The sequence below is a fragment of the Oncorhynchus gorbuscha genome, linkage group LG09, assembly GCF_021184085.1.
Source record: "Oncorhynchus gorbuscha isolate QuinsamMale2020 ecotype Even-year linkage group LG09, OgorEven_v1.0, whole genome shotgun sequence".
Lineage (NCBI taxonomy): Eukaryota > Metazoa > Chordata > Actinopteri > Salmoniformes > Salmonidae > Oncorhynchus > Oncorhynchus gorbuscha.
The window spans coordinates 74,077,893-74,100,439 of NC_060181.1; the positions used below are offsets into that span (position 1 = coordinate 74,077,893).

At 45.6% G+C, this 22,547-nt stretch overlaps 1 protein-coding gene across 6 annotated transcripts in view; it reads right to left on the minus strand.

Annotated features, from left to right (window-relative positions):
* LOC124044052 (leucine-rich repeat and calponin homology domain-containing protein 1-like) overlaps positions 1–22,547 on the minus strand; it is a 115,854-nt gene that overhangs the window by 49,952 nt on the left and 43,355 nt on the right. For all 6 annotated transcript variants that reach the window (XM_046363413.1, XM_046363411.1, XM_046363412.1 and 3 more), the window contains exons 2-4: positions 22,251–22,395; positions 6,193–6,319; positions 5,576–5,681 (exon numbers count right to left, since the gene is read on the minus strand). In XM_046363413.1, coding sequence (XP_046219369.1) covers positions 5,576–5,681; positions 6,193–6,319; positions 22,251–22,395 — 378 coding nt within the window. The remainder of the gene's footprint in view (positions 1–5,575; positions 5,682–6,192; positions 6,320–22,250; positions 22,396–22,547) is intronic.

A 22,547-nucleotide genomic window follows, 5' to 3' on the forward strand; every position in this document is an offset into this window, starting at 1 on the left:
GGCATCCCTAGCCGCATCCTCAGAGAATATGCAGACCAGCTGGCTGGTGTGTTTATGGACATATTAAATCACTCCCTATCCCAGTCTGCTGTCAAGATGGCCACCATTGTTTCTGTACCCAAGAAGGCAAAGGTAACTGACCTAAATGACAATCACCCCGTAGCACTCACTTCTGTCATCATGAAGTGCTTTGAGAGACTAGTTAAGGATCAAATCACATCCACCTTACCTGCCACACTAGACCCACTTCAGTTTGCATACCACCCCAACAGGTTCACAGACGATGCAATCACCATCACACGGCCCTATCTCATCTGGACAAGAGGAACACCAAAGTAAGAACGCTGTTCATTGACTACAGCTCAGCATTCAACACCATAGTACCCTCCAAGCTCATCATTAAGCTTCAGGCCCTGCGTCTCAACCCCTCCCTGTGTAATTGGGTCCTGGACTTCCTGGCAGGCTGCCCCCAGGTGGTAAAGGTAGGAAACCACATCTCCACTTCGCTAATCCTCAACACTGGAGCCCCACAAGGGTGTGTGCTCAGCCCTCTCCTGTACTCCCGGTTCACCCATGACTGCATGGCCATGCACGCCTTCAACTCAATCATCAAGTTCGCAGAGAACAGAAGTGGGCTTGATTACCAACAACGACGAAACCACCTACAGGGAGGAGGTGAGGACACTCGGAATGTGATGTCAGGAAAACAACCTCTCACTCATCGTCAACAAAACAAAGGAGATGATCGTGGACTTCAGGAAACAGCAGAGGGAGCACCCCCTATCCACATCGATGGGACAGCAGTGGAGAAAGTGGACACATCACGGACAAACTGAAATGGTCCACCCACACAGACAGTGTGATGAAGAAGGCACAACACCACTTCTTCAAATTTCTTCAGCCTCCTGAGGCTGTCTTGTCACCTAAATCCTTCAAACCTTTACAAACGCACAATTGAGAGCATCCCGTCGAGCTGTTTCACCGCCTGGTACGGCAACTGCACCTCCCTCAACCACAAGGCTCTCCAGAGGTTTGTGCGGTCTGCACAACACATCACCGGGGGCAAACTACCTGTCCCCAGGACACCTACAGCACCCGATGTCACAGGAAGGCCAAAAAGGCAATCAAGAACAACAACCACCCAAACCACTGCCTGTTCACCCCACTACCATCCAGAAAGCGAGGTCAGTACAAGTGCGTCAAAGCTGGGACAGAGAGACTGAAAGACAGCTTCTCTCTCAAGGCCATCAGACAGTTAAACAGCCATCACTAACACACACTAACTCATTGGCCACTTTAATAAATGGATCACTAGTCACTTTAAATAATGCCACTTTAATGTTTACATATCTTACATTGCTAATCTCATATGTATATACTGTATTTTATATCATCTATTGCATCTTGCCTATGCTGCTCGGTCATCGCTCATCCATATATTTTTATTTACATATTCTTATTCTTTCCCTTTACATTTGTGTGTATTAGGTAGTTGTGGAAATGTTAGATTACTTGTTAGATATTACTGCACTGTCGGAACTAGAAGCACAAGCATTTCGCTACACTCGCATTAACATCTGCTAACCATATGTATGTGACCAATAAAATTTGTTTTGACATGATTAGGGATGGTGCCAGGTTTCCTCCAGACATCACGCTTGGCATTCAGGCCAAATAGTTCAATCTTGGTTTCATCAGAACAGAATCTTGTTTCTCATAGAGTCTTTAGGTGACTTTTGGCAAACTCCAAGTGGGCTGTCATGTGCATTTTACTGAATAGTGGCTTCCGTGTGGCCATTCTCCCATATAGGCCTGATTGGTGGAGTGCTGCAGAGATGATTATCCTTCTGGAAGGTTTTTTCCACAGAGGAACCTTGGTCACTTCCAGACCAAGGTCCTTCTCCCCCGATTGCTCAGTTTGGCTGGGTGGCCAGCTCTAGGAAGAGTCTTGGTGGTTCCCAACATTTTACATTTAAGAATGATCAGGCCACTATGTTCTTGGGGACCTTCATTGCAGCAGAAATGTTTTGGTACCATTCCCCAGATCTGTGCCTCGACACAATCCTGTCTCGGATCTCTATGGACAATTCCTTCAACCTTGTGGCTTGGTTTTGGCTCTGAATTGCACTGCCAACTGTGGGATCTTATATAGACAGGTGTGTGCCTTTCAAAATAATATCCAATAAATAGAATTTACCACAGGTGGACTACAATCAAGTTGTAACAACATATCAAGGATGATCAATGGAAACAGGATGCACCGGAGCTCAATTTCGAGTCTCATAGCTAAGCGTAGTTTTTTATTTTTTAATACATTATAGCAAAAATTTCTTTAAAAAATCAGTTCTCTTTTTCAATATGGGGTATTGTGTGTAGATTGCTGAGGATGAAAAAAAATCAATTTTAGAATAGGGCTATAAAGTAACAAAATGTGGGAAAGGTCAAGGGATCTTAATACTTTCCGAAGGCACTGCATGCAGTTAAGATTTCCCTTCACTGGAACTAAAGGGGTCTAGCCCAAACCATGAAAAACAGCCCCCAGACCATTATTCTTCCTCCACCAAACTTTACAGTCGACACTATGCATTGGGGCAGGTAGCTTTCTCCTGGCATCCAGCAAACCCACATTCATCCATTGGACTGCCAGATGGTGAAGCGTGAATCATCACTCGAGAGAATGCGTTTCCACTGCTCCAGAGTCCGATGGCGGCGAGCTTAACACCAATCCAGCCGACTCTTGGCATGGCGCATAAGCTTTTGTGTGGCAAGCTCAGCCACTTTAATGAAGCTCCCGACTAACAGTTTTTGTGCTGACGTTGCTTCCAGAGGCAGTTTGGAACTCGGTATTGAGTGTTAAAAACGAGAACAGACGATTTATACTCACTTCAGCATTCGGCGGTCCTGTTCTGTGAGCTTGTGTGGCCTACCACTTCGCGGCTGAGCCGATGTTGCTGCTAGACGTTGCCACGTCACAATAATAGCACTTAGTTTACCGGGGCAGCTCTAGCAAGGCAGAATTTTGACAAACTGAAAATAAAGATGTACAGTGTATTCGGAAAGTATTCAGACCCCTGCCTTTCCCCACATTTTGTTACATTAGCCTTATTCTAAAATTGATTAAATACATTAAAATCTTAATTAAACACAATAACCCAGAATAACAAAGTGAAAAACGTTTTTTTGAAGTACTTACAAACGTATAAAAAAATATATTATATATATATATATATAATATATATATATATATATATATATATAAAAACGTATTTACTTAAGTTTTCAGACCCGGAGCAAACTTGCTCCAGAGCGCTCAAAACCTCAGACTGGGGCGAAAGGTTCACCTTCCAACAGCACAACGACCCTAAGTACACAGCCAAGACAAAGCAGGAGTGGCTTCGGAACAAGTCTCTGAATGTCCTTGAGTGGCCCAGCCAGAGCCCGGACTTGAATCCGATTGAACATCTCTGGAGGGACCTGAAAATAGGTGTCCAGCGACGCTCCCCATCCAACCTGACCGAACTTGAGAGGATCTGCAGAGAAGAATGGGAGAAACTCCCCAAATACAGGTGTGGCAAGCTTGTAGCATCATACACAAGACGACTCAATGCTGTAATCACTGTCAAAGGTGCTTCAACAAACTACTGAGTAAAAGGTCTGAATATTTTATGCAAATGTGATATTTCCGTTTAAAAATATATTATATATATTTAAAAAAAATCTAAAACCTGTTTTTGCTTTGTCATTATGGGGTATTGTGTGTAGATTGATGGGAAAAAAAACAATTTAATCCATTTTAGAACAAAGCTGTAATGTAACAAAATGTGGAAAATGTCAAGGGGTCTGAATAGTCTCCAAAGGCACTGTACAATGTCATTCTAGGCGATTCTGTGCTTCCAACATTGTGGCAACAGTTTGGGGAAGACCCTTTCCTGTTCCAGCATGACAATGCCCCCATGCACAAAGCGAGGTCCATACAGAAATGGTTTGTCAAGATCGGTATGGAAGAACTTGACTGGCCTGCACAGAGCCCTGACCTCAATCCCATCGAACACCTTTGGGATGAATTGGAACCCCAACTGCGGGCCTAATCGCCCAACATCAGTGCCTGAATGCTCGTGGATGAATGGAAGCAAGTCCCCGCAGCAATGTTCCAACATCTAGAGGAAATCCTTCCCAGAAGAGTGGAGGCTGTTATAGCAGCAAAGGGGGGACTATCTCTGTATTAATGTCCATGATTTGGAAATTTAACAAGCAGGTGTCAACAAACTTTTGGTCATGTAGTGCAACTACACCTGCATAGGCTATAGCCTACTTTATTGAATTGAGACCAACACACCTGATCTCTAATGTACTGAACTTGGAGCAGCAAGAATGATGACAGCTACAACTGCTACTTTTGCATATAGGATATAGTCTACCTTTTTAGGAGGACGATTTGCCAGCAGAGACAAATACATGAGTAGCTACTATCTTGTTAGTGGCTACCATCAATACTTATTGTAAATGAAAAGGCACAATGCTCACTCACCATAGCTGCCTAACCTATGAGCGCGTTGTCTTCTCTTTTTAAATGATTACATTTTTTATGTATTTATTTTTTACCCCTTTTTCTCCCCAATTTCGTGGTATCCAATTGTTAGTAGCTACTATCTTGTCTCATCGCCCAACTAGGAGAGGTGAGGTGAGCTACTGAAGTAGAAGCAGCAAATGATGTGTGAATCATGCTGTATGTGTTTTAATAAAATAGGTAGGCTCAGGCTGACGCATACGAAGCAGAAGAATTTACTGTTGCCAAATAATCTGTGGGACAACAAAAATATTTTAATCGCAAAGTCATCTGTCTGACTGCCTGCTCCCGCCACCCGCAGCATGAAAAATGCAGATAGCGCCACAATGATCTCTGTCGGGACACGCAGGTCCCATGGGATGCCCTAACTGTAACCTCAAATTCCAAGACCATAAATCCCGTCGCGGTTCGCAACTCAAAACTACCTCGAGTGGGTGTGTCCAAACATTTGACTGGTAATGTATATATCCACACACACATCTTTTAACAATATATTTTCCTTTATTATTATTTTCCGCTAACCCTACCACCCCTCCCCTAATTGAAGTAAACTAATGAACAACACTTAGGCTTCTACTTCCAGCTTATACCCACTATATACATTTTAAGGACACAATCTATTTTACAATAGTTGTTTTTTGTCTTGTCCTTCCTCTACCCTCAACTTCTCCCATCTATTTCTGATGTCCATCCATCCATATTTCTGATGTCCACTGTTGCTTTTCAAAAATTCTGAACCTTTCTATTCTCATAGTTTCCACAGATTGTAATTCAAAGACAAACATAGAATTCCTCTTTAGGTAACTGGTTCCCCAAATATTCTGTGATCCACCAAAATCAGCTAAATAAACAAACAATTGTTTCCAAACACAACCCAGACATGACCCAGCTGCGACAAAACATCCGAGTCTCTTCGTGACCCATCTGGAAAACACTTCCTTAGGTTTCAAAACTCACTTACAGGAAAGACATATGGCAGCTAATATGGTTTAATGGGTCTAAACTCACCTTCAGGTAGGACACAGAGCAAGTTCCTGCGGACGTTGAGTTCTCGGAGGGCCTTGAGTCGGCCAATGTGACGGGGCAGAGCAGTGATCTCATTACAGCTCACATCCTGCAGGGGGCACAATACACGGAGTTAACTCACACACAACTAACACTTTACTTGTGGGTGTGCAGGATTTTGTTCCAGCCCTGCTCAAACACACCTGATTCATCTAATCATGGTCCTGACGAGTTGCAGATAAGAGAATCAGGTGAGTTAGAGAAGGGTTGGTCTGCTCACCCAGTAACTCTCCAGGAGGATGGTTAGTCACCCCTTGTGTACAAGAGCTACGGTAAGGACTGGGGGGCTGTATGGCTCATAACACATCCATAATAAATGCTTCCTATTCCACTGTTCTTCCCAGTCTCCTCACATGGAGTCAGACAATGTCTCCCCTCTCCTCTCCTTCCCTGCTCTAGCTGCATGAGGGCCGGACCATTAATTTCACCCCTCAGTGGAGAAGAGAACAGTTACATAAGGCCTGGCTGGGAGCTCACACAGGAAACGAAGAGCTGAGTCAGAAACTGGCACACACACAAGAGAGAGAGAAAGAAAGAGCGAAAGAAAGATAATCTCTTACCAGCTCCATGAGGCTCCTGAGCTGTCCGATGGCCTCAGGTATACACACCAGTTTGTTGTTGCTGGCAATGAGGACTCGTAGGGGTAACCCACATAGGGAGGCTGGCAGAGCACACAGCTGGTTACGACTGTGGACACAAACACACAGAGGCATTATATTACACACCAGCAGAGAGATGCAGATCAAAGAGCGATACATAGGATGTCCAGAGTGTCTACAATCTAGACCTGACGACGATCCACTTGGATAGACACTTCAATTTCAAAAAAGTGTCAGATGTGTGATGGACCTTGTGTCATGTATTCTAATATACATGAATATGACCCGATACCAACTGAACCCATTTCCTTAAAGGGGAATATCACCCTGGCTCTGCCACGGCCTATAGTCATTACTAGATTAACAACATTATGTTTTTATCATAAACATCACAATTATCCAAACCACAAGCTAAAACTAGGACATTTTCATTTCACTGGTAGAATCAGGAAGTGCATACGGAAAGTATTCAGAAATCTAGATTTTTATCCCACATTGTTACTTTACAGCCTTATTGTAAAATTGATTCAACTGTTTTCCCCCCTCAATCTACACACAATATCCCATGACAACAAAGCAAAAACAGTTTAGACATTTTTGCAAATGTATTAAAACTAAAACAATGAATTATCACGTTTACATAAGTATTCAGACCCTTTACTCAGTACTTTGTTGAAGTGCCTTTACAGCCTTGAGTCTTCTTGGGTATGATCCTGATTCAAATGACCATCCTACCCATGATAGATGGGTTACGGAGACAATTTATAGATCGGCAGTTAAGGGTGCTATCGAGCGGCTAGATGTTCTTTAACATTCGGCCATCAGATGTGCCACCAATGCTCCTTATAAGACACATCACTGCACTCTATACTCCTCTGTAAACTGGTCATCTCTGTATACCCGTCGCAAGACCCACTGGTTGATGCTCATTTATAAAACCCTCTCCAGGTCTCTCCAGAGATGTTCGGTCGGGTTCAAGTCCGGGCTCTGGCTGGGCCACTCAAGGACATCCAGAGACTTTTCTCAAAGCCCCGCCTGCATTGTCTTGTCTGTGTGCTTAGAGTCGTTGTCCTGTTGGAAGGTGAACCTTCGCCCCAGTCTGAGGTCCTGAGAACTCTAGAGCAGGTTTTCATCAAGGATCTCTGTATATCTTTCCCTCAATCCTGACAATTCTCCCAGTCCCTGCTGCTGAAAAACATCCCCCCACAGCATGATGCTGCCATCAACGTAGGGATGGTGCCAGGTTTCCTCCAGATGTGACGCTTGGCATTCAGGCTAAATAGTTCAATCTTTGGTTTCATCAGACGAGTGAACCTGGTTTCTCATGGTCAGAGTCCTTTAGGTGACTTTAGGAAAACTCCAAGAGGGCTGTCATGTGCCTTTTACTGAAGAGTGGCTTCTGTTTGGCAACTCTACCATAAAGGCCTGATTAGTAGAGTGCTGAATAAGGTTCTCCCATCTCCACAGAGGAACTCTGGAGCTCTGTCAGAGTGACCATCAGGTTCTTGGTCACCTCCCTGACCAAGGCCGTTCTCCCCCGACTGCTCAGTTTGGCCGGGCGGCCAGCATTAGGAAGTCTTGATGGAAGAAAGAAAAATGGAAGAAACCATCTTCTTCCAATTAAGCCCACTGTGTTCTTGGGTACCTTCAATGCTGCAGAACGGTTTTGGTACCCTTACCCAAATCTGTGCCGATACAATCTTGTCTCAGAGTTCTACGGAGTTAGTTACACATGGAGTACATTACATTACATTTAAGTCATTTAGCAGACGAGTAAACAATAAACAAGCCAAGAACACATTAAACAAGTCAATGACACAGTAGAAAAAAGTCTATATACAGTATGTGCAAAAGGCATGAGGTAGGCAGGCAATAAATGGGCCATAGGAGAGAATGATTACAAACAATAACAATAATTACGAGTCTCATAGCAAAGGGTCTGAATACTAATAGATTTTTTTATTTATCTAAAAACATGTTTTTTCTTTGTCATTATGGGGTATTTTTTGTTGATTGAATTTGGACTTTCTATTTATTTAATCCATTTTAGAATTAGGCTTTATCGTAACAAAATGTGGATCAAGTTATGGGGTGTCAATAATTTCCGAATGCACTGTACATGGTTATACCCCAACAGGAGAAAGACCTTGTCTATTTCCTGATGTAAACAAAAGCCTTTTGAATCATTTTTATCAATTAAGGTTAAGAGGGTAAAGGCAAAGTGCACTATCTGCATTCTAAGAATGGAATGACATATTCCAGGGATATTCCAGGGGGGGAATGCAATTTTGAAATTTGTCAGCAGAACATTTTTAGATTGGCAAGTTAGCTGCTAGACTGTGTATCAAAACGTGTAGTAAACATGGTCAAATTAATTGATAACCAGTTTTGATAACCAGTAACCAAAACTGCAAACATCCACTATATTGCAACATTTGTAGAATAACAGGATATTAGCTGTAAAACATTTTTTTTTGTGTCTTCACTGTCACAAGGGGGGGCCGCTAAAATCTTTAACTTAATGTTTAAGGTGTGTGTGTGTGTGGGGGGGTCTGGATGTCGAGGAGTTTATGGCTCCGCCCAGACCCAGTACATGAGCCACTGCAGCCACTCATGAGGAGTTTATGGCTCCCACCCCCATCAACGTTGCCCACCCCTGACATATTCATATTAACAGTACATGTAAATGACTCAGTGTGTGTGGGGGGGGGGGGGGTGGATGTCGGTACGCAGACCCACGAGCCACTGCAGCCACTCATGAGGAGTTTATGGCTCCCACCCCCATCAACGTTGCCCACCCCTGACATATTCATATTAACAGTACATGTAAATGACTCAGTGTGTGTGATTGCTTGTGTGTAATGTGCTGTACTGTAGTGTTTTCATGATACCAGAAATGTTTAGGTACCAGGTATAGTCTCACGATACTCAATACCAAAACAACAGCAAATAAATAAAGCATATTATCCCGTCACAGAGTGACACCTGACCCAGACAGAAACTACTGCGCTGTTAAATCATTGGGCATCTTATCAGTTCAATATCATTCCATTAGACACGTTTTACATCAACATCCATGTTGTATTAATGAATCAATTCTACAATCAATTTGACTCTGTTTTTCCCAATCCGACCGGGATGGTGCAGCTGTCTAGGACACTGCATCTCTGTGCTAGAAAAGTCACTACTAGGGTTGCAAAGAGAAGGATACTTTCTAGTAAGTTTTCTACTGCAAGTTAAGCCCGGGAATATGGGGAATTTTACTTAAATTCATCAAATAAGTGAGCTTATAACAGTGAACCTTTTTTTGTGGGATACACAAGGAAATTCTAGGTCTGTGGCATATGTTGGTTAAACTATCCCCAATTCAATGGAATTGCAACCCTCTGCATGTGCAGTTCACCCTTACATCACATGTGCAGCTGATTCTCAAGCTCTTGCACACTAATGAGTCCACACTACCACACTGTCTGCTTTCTGGTAAGTTTTGATTACAATACTGGGTGGGGTGAATATATTTTATATGACATACATGATTTGTTGTTAACTAGTAAATAGTAGCATACAGCAAAGTTTGTTTAAATAATTTCTAAATGGTTCATTTCTGCTAGTTAGTGTGTTTTAGCTTGCTTGAGCCTGCTACCTGAGGAGTGTTAATTCAACTGTTTCCATACACCTTTCATTTTAAAACATTTATCTTACAAAGGAGTTGTTTAATCTAACTGCTTAACTATTGATCTGTACATGGAATTGTAATTTTTACTTACAACAGGCAACCTCTGACAAAAGTCCCTGTACTTCTATTCGAGGTGAAAATGATGAATCAGACACCTTATCAATAGCAACATCTCATGGTCCTCCTGGAATCAGAAGTATTTCTTGACTCAATGAATGTCTTGCTCGAGCTGTGTATGCAACTGGTTCACCTCTGATGCTCACAGGCAATGTGTATTGGAAGAGATTTCTGAATGTTCTTCGCCCAGCATGTCTAACTAAATCATCTCCGCCCCTCAACCAGTATTCTACAAGAGCACAGACACAGGGGACAGACACACCGGCCTCTACATTACACATGAGCTGAAGGCAGTCATCAATAACCTTGGACCACAGAAGGTATTTGCACTGGTGACAGACAATGCTGCGAACATGAAGGCTACTTGGTCTAAAGTGAAGGAGTCCTACCCTCACATCATCACACCCATTGGCTGTGCTGCTCATACACTGATTCTGCTCCTCAAGGACATCATGGCGCTGAAAACAATGGATACACTACGAGAGCCAAGGAAATGGTTAGGTATGTGAAGGGTCATCAAGTTATAACAGCAATCTACCTCACCAAGCAAAGTGAGAAGAATAAGAGCACCACATTGAAGCTGCCCAGCAACATGTTTGACAGTCTCCTGGAGGGGAATGAGTCTCTCCAAGAAATGGCCATAACACAGTCTGCCGATATGGACAGCCCCATCAAGAGGATCCTCCTGGATGATGTATTTTTGGGAGAGAGTGGTAACTCTATAACCTATAGCAGTAGCCATTGCACAGATTGAAGGAGGCAATGCCATTCTGTCTGATGTTCAGACTCTGCTTGCAGGTGTAAGAGAAGAAATCCATACTGCCCTGCCCACTTCACTTTTGCTCCAAGCAGAGGAAACTGCAGCTCTGAAATACATCAAGAAGCGTGAAGACTTCTGCCTGAAGCCCATACATGCCACAGCGTACATGTTGGACCCCAAGTATGCTGGCAAGAGCATCCTGTCTGGTGCAGAGCTCAACAATGCCTATGGTGTCATCACTACCATGTCTCTCCACCTTGGCCGGATGAGGGCAAGGTTCTTAGCAGTCTGGCTGAGAGGAAGACAACCAAAGCATTAGTTTCTTGACTGTCATTTTACAGATGATGTTGAAAACGTTTTTGGAAGATGCGATGGATCATTGGGGATCATTCAATATTTCCTTTCTTTTGTTGTTCAGTGAAATCATCCCATGTGAAGAGTCAACTACTTTAATTAAAGGTCAATTCTAAAATAATTCCTTTTTTTCCTATTGGAAAGATTTAACCATTTGCAATTTTTCTATGATAAGGTAAAAGGTTTATGTTTGTCTCCAAATGATATGGTAAATATATCCAATGCAAACAAACATCTACGTTTAAATGGTATTAATATTAATTTGCATATATTTCCATTATTTCCCATATATTCCTGTTAATTCCCACAGAAAGTTTCCACCTCTGAATGTTTCCCAAAATGTGCAGCCCTAGTCACTACAGACCCTTGTTTGATTCCAGGCTGCATCACAACCGGCCGTGATTGGGAGTCCCTTAGGGCAGCGCACAATTGGCCCAGCGTCGTCCGGGTTAGGTTTTAGCCGGGGTAGGCCGTCATTATAAATAAGAATTTGTTCATAACTGGCTTGCCTAGTTGAAAAAAAAAGATATATATATATATATATTTAAACTACATAACACAATGGTAATAATGTATTTGAATGGTAAATATATCACAATATACAGGTGAATGCATATCCAATAGGACTGTTATTATTATTATTTCATGGGTTACAAATGACAAACTCTGTTTCCCTTCCATTTGGGACTTGACGACATTCACGAGACAAGAGGGGTGGGGCCCATCGGAGCCCTATTCACACACACAGTCAGACTTTCACTGAGGCAATAGATCAAAAGTTTTGGTGGCAATCAGCTTTGAAATCAGCATATTGTGAGGCAATTTGCATATTATCAAAAACAAAGTACTAGGGTAGTGAATTGATGTTAGCTTCAGCTGTAAGCTAGCAAGGAAGGTTAGCCTATAAAGCTGGAAGATACTGGTATCGTCTTGCACTGTAAAGTGTTCTAGTCTGTTTTGCGAACAGTTTTAACATTTCTACATGCCATGTTGCATTACTGAAGTGTGTTCACTTCTGTGTGGCATGTGTGGGGACATAACATGATGCAGCCCGGTCTCCCAGCGCAAGCTAAGCGGAACAGGCACATGAGCTATAAGGGGGACATCAGCTTTGCTGATACAGACTTGGATCTGTGAGACACATTTGAGGGAAGCACCGAAAGCAACAGAAATTCTAGTACCGAACAGTTTTTCATGTTCTAGCATCCAAAAAAGTACAGAAGTTTCAGTATACCGTGCAACACTACTGTACTGTAAAAAACTACCCATTAGCTTTCCCATAAACACTTTTGTACTTCTGCAAAACATAAAACACACAGTCCCAATCTAGTTCAGTTCAGTCCAGCACGACAGCCCAAAACCCCTCATAAAAACAGGATGTTGGTGTTCCCCCCCTGGTTTACATGAGCAGTTAAACAAGATGCTTGAAAACAAACCAAAGCCTTTCCAAACAGGTCAGAACTCCTCCTCCAAAACGGGTCAGAACTCCTCCTCCAAAACGGGTCAGAACTCCTCCTCCAAAACGGGTCAGAACTCCTCCTCCAAAACGGGTCAGAACTCCTCCAAAACGGGTCAGAACTCCTCCTCCAAAACGGGTCAGAACTCCTCCAAATCAGAACTCCTCCAAAACAGTTTGAACCTCATTAAAACAGACTTCTTGTTGTCCCTCTCCTTATTGACCCAGCACGCAGCAGGATGTCTCCCTGTAGACAGACAGAGAGACTGGAACAGAGGCCTTTTGACCAGCATGAGCAGAGCTGATTACAGATGACTCAGAGAAAACAAGCTCTCCACAACAACAAAAGGCAAAAAAGTATCCTGGAAAGTACCCATTGTTACACACACACGGAAAAGCCTCTTGTTCTGGAGTGTGTGCAAAGACTTTGATTACACTTCCCTGAGTTATTGGTTATTTTGTGCTGGAGAACTTGATTGACCCGTATGGGAGCTTTCTGGAAAACTGGATGCTTTCCCCACTCTCTGCCCATTGACATGCCCTGCATGCTCTTGACATGAGTGCTCCCCTCCCCATTGACATGAGTGCCTGCATGCTTCTCCCTGACATCCCCATTGACATGCCCTGCATGTTTACTTGACATGCGTCCTGCTCTCCCATTGATGCCATGCGTGCCTGCATGCTTACGAGTTGACATGCGTGCCTGCATGCTTACTATTGATGCCCGCATGAGTGCCTGCATGCTTACTCTCCCTATTGACCCGCGTGCCTGCATGCTTACGAGTTGACATGCGTGCCTGCATGCCTACGAGTTGACATGCGTGCCTGCATGCTTACGAGTTTGCATGCTTACGAGTTGACCTTTTATTTAACTGACAGGCAAGTCAGTTAAGACATTTTTTTTTTGACATGCGTGCCTGCATGCTGATGCGTGCCTGGAACAGTGGGTTAACTGCTTGTTCAGGGGCAGAATGCGTGCCTGATTTGTCCTTGTCAGCTCAGGGGTTTGAACTTGCAACCTTCATGCTTACGAGTTGGTTACTGTGCCTGCAACGCATCTAACCACTAGGCTGACGCTGCCTGCCCCTATTGACCCATGCTTACGCATGCTCTGCATGCTTACGAGTTGACATGCGTGCCTGCATGCCACCCGCTGACATGCGTGCCTGCATGCCCTCTCCATGAGTGCCTGCATGCTTACGAGTTGACATGCGTGCCTGCATGCTTACGAGTTGACATGCGTGCCTGCATGCTTACGAGTTGACATGCGTGCCTGCATGCTTACGAGTTGACATGCGTGCCTGCATGCTTACGAGTTGACATGCGTGCCTGCATGCTTACGAGTTGACATGCGTGCCTGCATGCTTCGAGTTGACATGCGTGCTGCCTGCATGCTTCGAGTTGACATGAACCTGCATGCTTACCCTCTCGACATGCGTGCCTGCATGCTTCGACATGCCCTACATGCTCCTTCTCCTGCTCTCTCCTCTCCCCATTGACCCGCTCTCTTTCTCCCTCTCCCTATTGACCCGCTCTCTTTCTCCCTCTCCTTATTGACCCGCTCTCTTTCTCCCTCTCCCTATTGACCCGCTCTCTTTCTCCCTCTCCCTATTGACCCACTCTCTTTCTCCCTCTCCCTATTGACCCGCTCTCTTTCTCCCTCTCCCCATTGACCCGCTCTCTTTCTCCCTCTCCCCATTGACCCGCTCTCTTTCTCCCTCTCCCTATTGACCCGCTCTTTCTCCCTCTCCCTATTGACCCGCTCTCTTTCTCCCTCTCCCTATTGACCCGCTCTCTTTCTACCTTTTTTTTATTTTTACCTTTATTTAACTAGGCAAGTCAGTTAAGAATTTTTTTTTTTTCAATGACGGCCTAGGAACAGTGGGTTAACTGCTTGTTCAGGGGCAGAACGACAGATTTGTCCTTGTCAGCTCAGGGGTTTGAACTTGCAACCTTCCGGTTACTAGTCCAACGCTCTAACCACTAGGCTACGCTGCCACCCCTATTGACCCGCTCTCTTTCTCCCTCTCCACCCGCTCTCTTTCTCCCTCTCCACCCGCTCTCTTTCTCCCTCTCGAACCGCTCTCCCTCTCGAACCGCTCTCCCTCTCGAACCGCTCTCCCTCTCGAACCGCTCTCCCTCTCGAACCGCTCTCCCTCTCGAACCGCTCTCCCTCTCGAACCGCTCTCCTTCTCCCTCTCCCTATAGACCCGCTCTCCCTCTCGCTATAGACCCGCTCTCTCTCCTTATAGACCCGCTCTCTCTCTCGCTCTCTCTCCTTATTGACCTGCTCCTTCTCCCTCTCCCTATAGACCCGCTCTCCCTCTCCCTATAGACCCGCTCTCCCTCTCCCTATAGACCCGCTCTCTCTCTCGCTCTCTCTCCTTATTGACCTGCTCTTTCTCCCTCTCCTTATAGACCCGACCTCTCTCCTTATTGACCCGCTCTTTCTCCCTCTCCTTATAGACCCGACCTCTCTCCTTATTGACCCGCTCTCTCTCTCCCTCTCCTTATTGACCCGCTCTCTCTCTCCCTCTCCCTATTGACCCGCTCTCTTTCTACCTTTTTTTTATTTTTACCTTTATTTAACTAGGCAAGTCAGTTAAGAATTTTTTTTTTTTTCAATGACGGCCTAGGAACAGTGGGTTAACTGCTTGTTCAGGGGCAGAACGACAGATTTGTCCTTGTCAGCTTTTGATTGAACCTTCCGGTTACTAGTCCAACGCTCTAACCACTATACGACCCCTATTGACCCGCTCTCTTTCTCCCTCTCCACCGCTCTCTTTCTCCCTCTCCACCCGCTCTCTTTCTCCCTCTCGAACCGCTCTCCCTCTCGAACCGCTCTCCTTCTCCCTCTCCCTATAGACCCGCTCTCCCTCTCCCTATAGACCCGCTCTCTCTCCTTATAGACCCGCTCTCTCTCCTTATAGACCCGCTCTCTCTCTCGCTCTCTCTCCTTATTGACCTGCTCTTTCTCCCTCTCCTTATAGACCCGACCTCTCTCCTTATTGACCCGCTCTTTCTCCCTCTCCTTATAGACCCGAGCTCTCTCCTTATTGACCCGCTCTCTCTCTCCCTCTCCTTATTGACCCGCTCTCTCTCTCCCTCTCCTTATTGACCCGCTCTCTCTCTCCCTCTCCTTATTGACCCGCTCTCTCTCTCCCTCTCCTTATTGACCCGCTCTCTCTCTCCCTCTCCTTATTGACCCGCTCTCTCTCTCCCTCTCCTTATTGACCCGCTCTCTCTCCCTCTCCTTATTGACCCGCTCTCTCTCCCTCTCCTTATTGACCCGCTCTCTCTCTCTCCTTATTGACCCGCTCTCGCTCTCCTTATTGACCCGCTCTCGCTCTCCCTCTCCTTATTGACCCGTTCTCGCTCTCCCTCTCCTTATTGACCCGCTCTCGCTCTCCCTCTCCTTATTGACCCGCTCTCGCTCTCCCTCTCCTTATTGACCCGCTCTCTCTCTCCCTCTCCTTATTGACCCGCTCTCTCTCTCCCTCTCCTTATTGACCCGCTCTCTCTCTCCCTCTCCTTATTGACCCGCTCTCTCTCTCCCTCTCCTTATTGACCCGCTCTCTCTCTCCCTCTCCTTATTGACCCGCTCTCTCTCTCCCTCTCCTTATTGACCCGCTCTCTCTCTCCCTCTCCTTATTGACCCGCTCTCTCTCTCCCTCTCCTTATTGACCCGCTCTCTCTCTCCCTCTCCTTATTGACCCGCTCTCTCTCCCTCTCTGTATTGACCCGCTCTCCCTCTCCTTATTGACCCACTCTTTCTCCCTCTCTGTATTGACCCGCTCTCTCTCTCCCTCTCCTTATCGACCCGCTCTCTCTCTCCCTCTCCTTATCGACCCGCTCTCTCTCTCCCTCTCCTTATCGACCCGCTCTCGCTCCCTCTCCTTATCGACCCTCTCTCTCTCCCTCTCCTTATCGACCCGCTCTCTCTCCCTCTCCTTATCGACCCGCTCTCTCTCCCTCTCCTTATCGACCCGCTCTCTCTCCCTCTCCTTATTGACCCGCTCTCTCTCCCTCTCCTTATTGACCCGCTCTCTCTCCCTCTCCTTATTGACCCGCTCTCTCTCCCTCTCCTTATTGACCCGCTCTCTCTCCCTCTCCTTATTGACCCGCTCTCTCTCCCTCTCCTTATTGACCCGCTCTCTCTCCCTCTCCTTATTGACCCGCTCTCCCTCCCTCTCCTTATTGACCCGCTCTCCCTCCCTCTCCTTATTGACCCGCTCTCCCTCCCTCTCTGTATTGACCCGCTCTCCCTCCCTCTCTGTATTGACCCGCTCTCCCTCCCTCTCTGTATTGACCCGCTCTCCCTCCCTCTCTGTATTGACCCGCTCTCCCTCTCCTTATTGACCCACTCTTTCTCCCTCTCTGTATTGACCCGCTCTCTCTCTCCCCCTCCTCTTATTGACCCGCTCTCTCTCCCTCTCCTTATCGACCCGCTCTCTCTCCCTCTCCTTATCGACCCGCTCTCTCTCCCTCTCCTTATCGACCTGCTCTCTCTCCCTCTCCGTATTGACCCGCTCTCTCTCCCTCTCTGTATTGACCCGCTCTCTCTCCCTCTCCGTATTGACCCGCTCTCTCTCCCTCTCCGTATTGACCCGCTCTCTCTCTCCCTCTCCTTATTGACCCGCTCTCTCGCTCCCTCTCCTTATTGACCCGCTCTCTCGCTCCCTCTCTGTATTGACCCGCTCTCTCTCTCCCTCTCCTTATTGACCCGCTCTCTCTCCCTCTCCTTATTGACCCGCTCTCTCTCCCTCTCCTTATTGATCCGCTCTTTCTCCCTCTCCTTATTGACCCGCTCTCTCTCCCTCTCCTTATTGATCCGCTCTTTCTCCCTCTCCTTATTGACCCGCTCTTTCTCCCTCTCCTTACTGACACTCACTCTCAAATCAAACTGTCACATGTGCTGAACACAACTTTAGACCTTACCGTGAAATGCTTATTTACCAAATAAATTAAAGTAATAAAGAATAAAAAAGTAACAGAAAATAACAATAACGAGGCTATATACAGTTGAAGTCGGAAGTTTACATGCCCAAACTGTAGTTGCTAAGTGTAAGTCGGTTAGGACATCTACTTTGTTCATGACACGGAATATTTCCAACAATTGTTAACAGACAGATTATTTCACTTATAATTCACTGTATCACAATTCTAGTGGGTCAGAACTTTACATACACTAAGTTGACTGTGCCTTTAATCAGCTTGGAAAATTACAGAAAATGATGCCATGGCTTTAGAAGATTCTGATTGGCTAATTGACATCATTTGAGTCAATTGGAGGTGTACCTGTGGATGTATTTCAAGGCCTACTTTCAAACTTAGTGCCTCTTTGCTTGACATCATGAGAAAATCAAAAGAAATCAGCCAAGACCTCAGAAACAAATTGTAGACCTCCACAAGTCTGGTTCATCCTTGGGAGCAATTTCCAAACGCCTGAAGGTACAATGTTCATCTGTACAAACAATAGTATGCAAGTATAAACACCACGGGACCACGTAGCCGTCATACCACTCAGGAAGGAGACGTGTTCTGTCTCCTAGAAATTAATGTACTTTGGTGTGATAAGTGCAAATCAATCCCAGAACAACAGCTTGTGAAGATAATGGAGCAAACAGGCCCTATATCGACATAACCTGAAAGGCTGCTCAGCAAGGAGGAAGCCACTGCTCCAAAACCGCCAAACAAAAGCCAGACTGTGGTTTGCAACTGCACATGGGGACAAAGATTATACTTTTTGGAGAAATGTCCTCTGGTCTGATGAAACAAAAATAGAACTGTTTGGCCATAATGACCATTGTTATGTTTGGAGGAAAAAGGGGGAGGCTTGCAAGCCGAAGAACACCATCCCGACCGTGAAGCACAGGGGTGGCAGCATCATGTTGTGGGGGTGCTTTGCTGCAGGAGGGACTGGTGCGCTTCACAAAATAGATGGCATCATGAGGAAAGGAAAATTATGTGGATATATTGAAGTAACATCTCAAGACATCAGTCAGGAAGTTAAAGCTTGGTCGCAAATGGGTCTTCCAACTGGACAATGACCCCAAGCATACTTCCAAAGCTGTGGCAAAATGGCTTAAGGACAACAAAGGCAAGGTATTGGAGTGGCCATCACAAAGCCATGACCTCAATCTTATAGAAAATATGTGGGCAGAACTGAAGAAGCTTATGTGAGCAATGAGACCTACAAACCTGACTCAGTTACACCAGCTCTGTCAGGAGGCATGAGACCAAATTCACCCAACTTATTGTAGTAAGCTTGTGGAAGACCATCTGAAACGTTTGACCCAAGTTAAACAATTTAAAGGCAATGCTATACTAATTGAGTGTATATTAACTTCTGACCCACTGGGAATGTGATGAAAGAAATAAAAGCTGAAATAAATCACTACTATTATTCTGACATTTCACATTCTTCAAATAAAGTGGTGATCCTGACTGACCTAAGACAGGGAATTGTTACTAGGATTGAATTTCAGGAATTGTGAAAAACTGCATTGAAATGTATTTGGCTAAGGTGTATGTAAACTTCTGACTTCAACTGTACAGGGGGTAGCGGTAGTGAGTCAGTGTGCAAGGGTACAGGTTAGTTAAGGTAATTTGTACATGTACAGTAGGTAGGGGTGAAGTGACTATGCATAGATAATAAAACAGAGAGTAGCAGCAGTGTACAAAACAAATAGGGTGTGGGGTGGGTCAATTTAAATAGTTCAGTGGCCATTTGATTAATTGTTCAGCAGTCTTATGGCTTGGTGGTAGAAGCTGTTAAGGAGCCTTTTGATCTTAGACTTGGCTCTCCGGTACCGCTTGATGTGCGGTAGCAGAGAGAACAGTCTATGACTTGGTTGACTGGAGTCTGTACAATTTTATGGGCTTTCCTCTGACACCGCCCAGTATATAGGTCCTGGATGGCAGGAAGCTTGGCCCCAGTGATGTACTGGGCTGTTCGCACTACCCTCTGTAGCACCTTACGGTCAGATGCCGAGCAGTTGCCATACCAGGTGGTGATGCAACCGGTCACGATGGTGCAGCTGTAGAACTTTGAGGCTCTGAGGACCCATGCCAAATCTCTCCTGAGGGGGAAAAGGTGTTGTCGTGCCCTCTTCACGTCTGTCTTAGGGTGTCTGGACCATGATAGTACGTTGGTGATGTGGACACCAAGGAACTTGAAAAACTCTTGACCCACTCCACTACAGCCGCGTTGATGTTAACGGGGGCCTGTTCGGCCGCATTTTCATGTAGTCCACGATCAGCTCCTTTGTCTTGCTAACATTGAGGGAGATATTGTTGTGCTGGCACCACACTGCCAGCTCTCTGACCTCCTCCTATAGGTGGTCTCATCATTGTCAGTGATCAGGCCTACCACTGTTGGGTAGTAAATTATGTGTTGGAGTCGTGTTTGGCCACGCAGTTGTGGGTGAAAAGGGAGTACAGGACTAAGTACTCACCCCTGAGGGGCCCCTGTGCTGAGGATCAGCGTGGCAGACGTGTTGTTGCCCACCTTTACCACCTCGGGGCAGCCCGTCAGTTAGTCCAGGATCCAGTTGCAGAGGGAGGCGCCGTCCCAGAGTCCTTAGCTCAGTGATGAGTTTCGTAGGCACTAAGGTGTTGCACACTGAACTGTAGTCAATGAACAGCATTCTTACATCTGTGGATCTGCATCCACAGAGTGTCCAGGAGGATGCTGTTGATGTGAGCCATTACCAGCCTTTCAAAGCACTTCATGGCTACTGACGTGAGTGCGGCGGGGCGGTAATCATTTAGGCAGGTTACCTTCGCTTCCTTGGGCACAGGGACTATGGTGGTCTGCTTGAAACATGTAGGTATTACAGACTGGGTCAGGGAGAGGTTGAACATGTCAGTGAAGACACCCGCCAGCTGGTCAGCACATGCTTTGAGTACACTTCCTGGTAATCCGTCTCACGCTCCTTATTGAACCTCTCTCTCCCCTTTTCCGTTTCCTTATAGTCTTTCTCTGTGTTTTATCTTTCCATATACCAGGGAGGGCAGGCCTTTCTCTCTGCTATGGAAACGACCTTTCAGCTCCAGATACACAACAGGCCCATAGTAGGCAGAAGTCATTCATGACCTTGGCTCCTGACTCCCTCCCTCCCTGAAACAATGTGCTGTCTGGTATATGTTCGATGTTATTGTTCTGTGAACACTCACGTTAAGCATAGCTTAATGTTTTATGGCCATTATATTTCAAGTGGCTAGTGTGTCGATCTGAAAACCACTACACTGCACAGCAGCACAAGCTAACACAATAGAGTAACAAGCGAGCAGGCCAATAGTCACAGTAAAAGCTGCCTAAATAAAAGCTAACAGAACAAAAGCAGAAAAACAAATCAGCAAACTCAATGACAACAGCTGACAGCTCTAAACAGCCTCCATCCCATCAACTTCAAAATAAGACATTTTATTCCACAACTGCCAAAGTTCTATCTAGACAACAAAGAGCCTTTATCCTCTTTCCACCATGATGCAGGCCAGGAACAGAACGATCCTAAAAATAAAGCCTTCCTTTTCATGTGTTCCTGGTGCAGACATGGAGAACATAGTCTATTTCCTGTTTTGACAGCAATATGAAAAGCCACAAATTCAAATGAGATTATCTGGCAGTGTCTCCGTGGCGTCTGATAACATTCCTGTCTAGTGGTGTAAAGCACATACCCCGGTGCGGTCACTGTGGTGCTCACATCACATTATACTCAGACACCCGCCTCGCCCTCACGTTAACCTACATCAGCTACCCTCCAGCGAGGGTATTTTACATCCTCCCCCTTCAGGTGTAGCATTTGTATTACTGATTCAATTAATCACTTATTAACTCCGCTTAAATTCAATGAATCAATTTATTAACTGCGCTTAAATGATATGGCCGCAACACCACATGCATGTGTGTAGGTTTGGTCTTCTGTGTGTGTCTGTCAGAGATATGACTAATGAATCTCCCTCAGTTGCACGGTGGTGTGAGCACAGAGGAAGAGATTAGAGACAGAGAGTACAGAGTCGGTCTCAGGTTGATGATGCGTACAGCAGGCAGTAAAGAACCAGGCTAGCACTGATGATGACCTTCTCCCCATCTCTCCCTGTCTCTCTCTACCATCTCCCTCCCCCATCTCTCACTTTGTCTCTCGCACACTTTCTCCATGTCTCTCCTGGTCTCTCGATAGCCAGATCGAGCGGGAGTGGAGAGAGATAAAATGAAACAAGTAGTGTCGTGCATCATTCCAATATGTGATCTGAGCGCATTGCACAAACACAGAGACACGATATGCTATTGCTCTGTGGTCGTGCCATGAGGTTAGAAGCGGCGACATCAGCCCATTGAGAGGCGTCTGTGATGCGTGAAGCCTAAGCGTGTCTGCCCTGGGAAACAGTTGGGATCAAACCCTGAGTCTAAACAAGCTCTGGTCCAATCAGACTACTGCCAACCTTCTGTGCTGCTTATCAAATATCGACTGACATCTAATATATTTAACGCTTCTCTGAACCAATACTGCCGCCTTTATAGGGATAACTGTGAAAACAACTAAGGATAAACCACTGATATTCAGCAACGCCGACATTTTCTTTCTATCATTGAAAACAAATGTGCTTCTCACTCAACACAGTCACCTGTTAACTGTAGGTTCAAGTCTTACCTGAGGTTTAAGGAGGTGAGTGACTGTAGGTTGATGATGGTGTCAGGAATTGTCTTGATACAGTTGTGATAGAGGTTCAGCATTTCCAAGGCAACCAGGTGACACACCTCTAAGGGGACCTCCGCCAAACGATTCCTCGACAGGTCTGAGAGAGAGAGAAAATAGGAAGAGACAGATATCACCTGTAGTTATATACTAGTGCCACTAGGTGTCTCTCTCCCTGGCCCAGGACCTCCCCTCCACTCAGCCAAACTATCCAAAGCCTACAGACTAACACAATCATTCCTGTACTGGCTC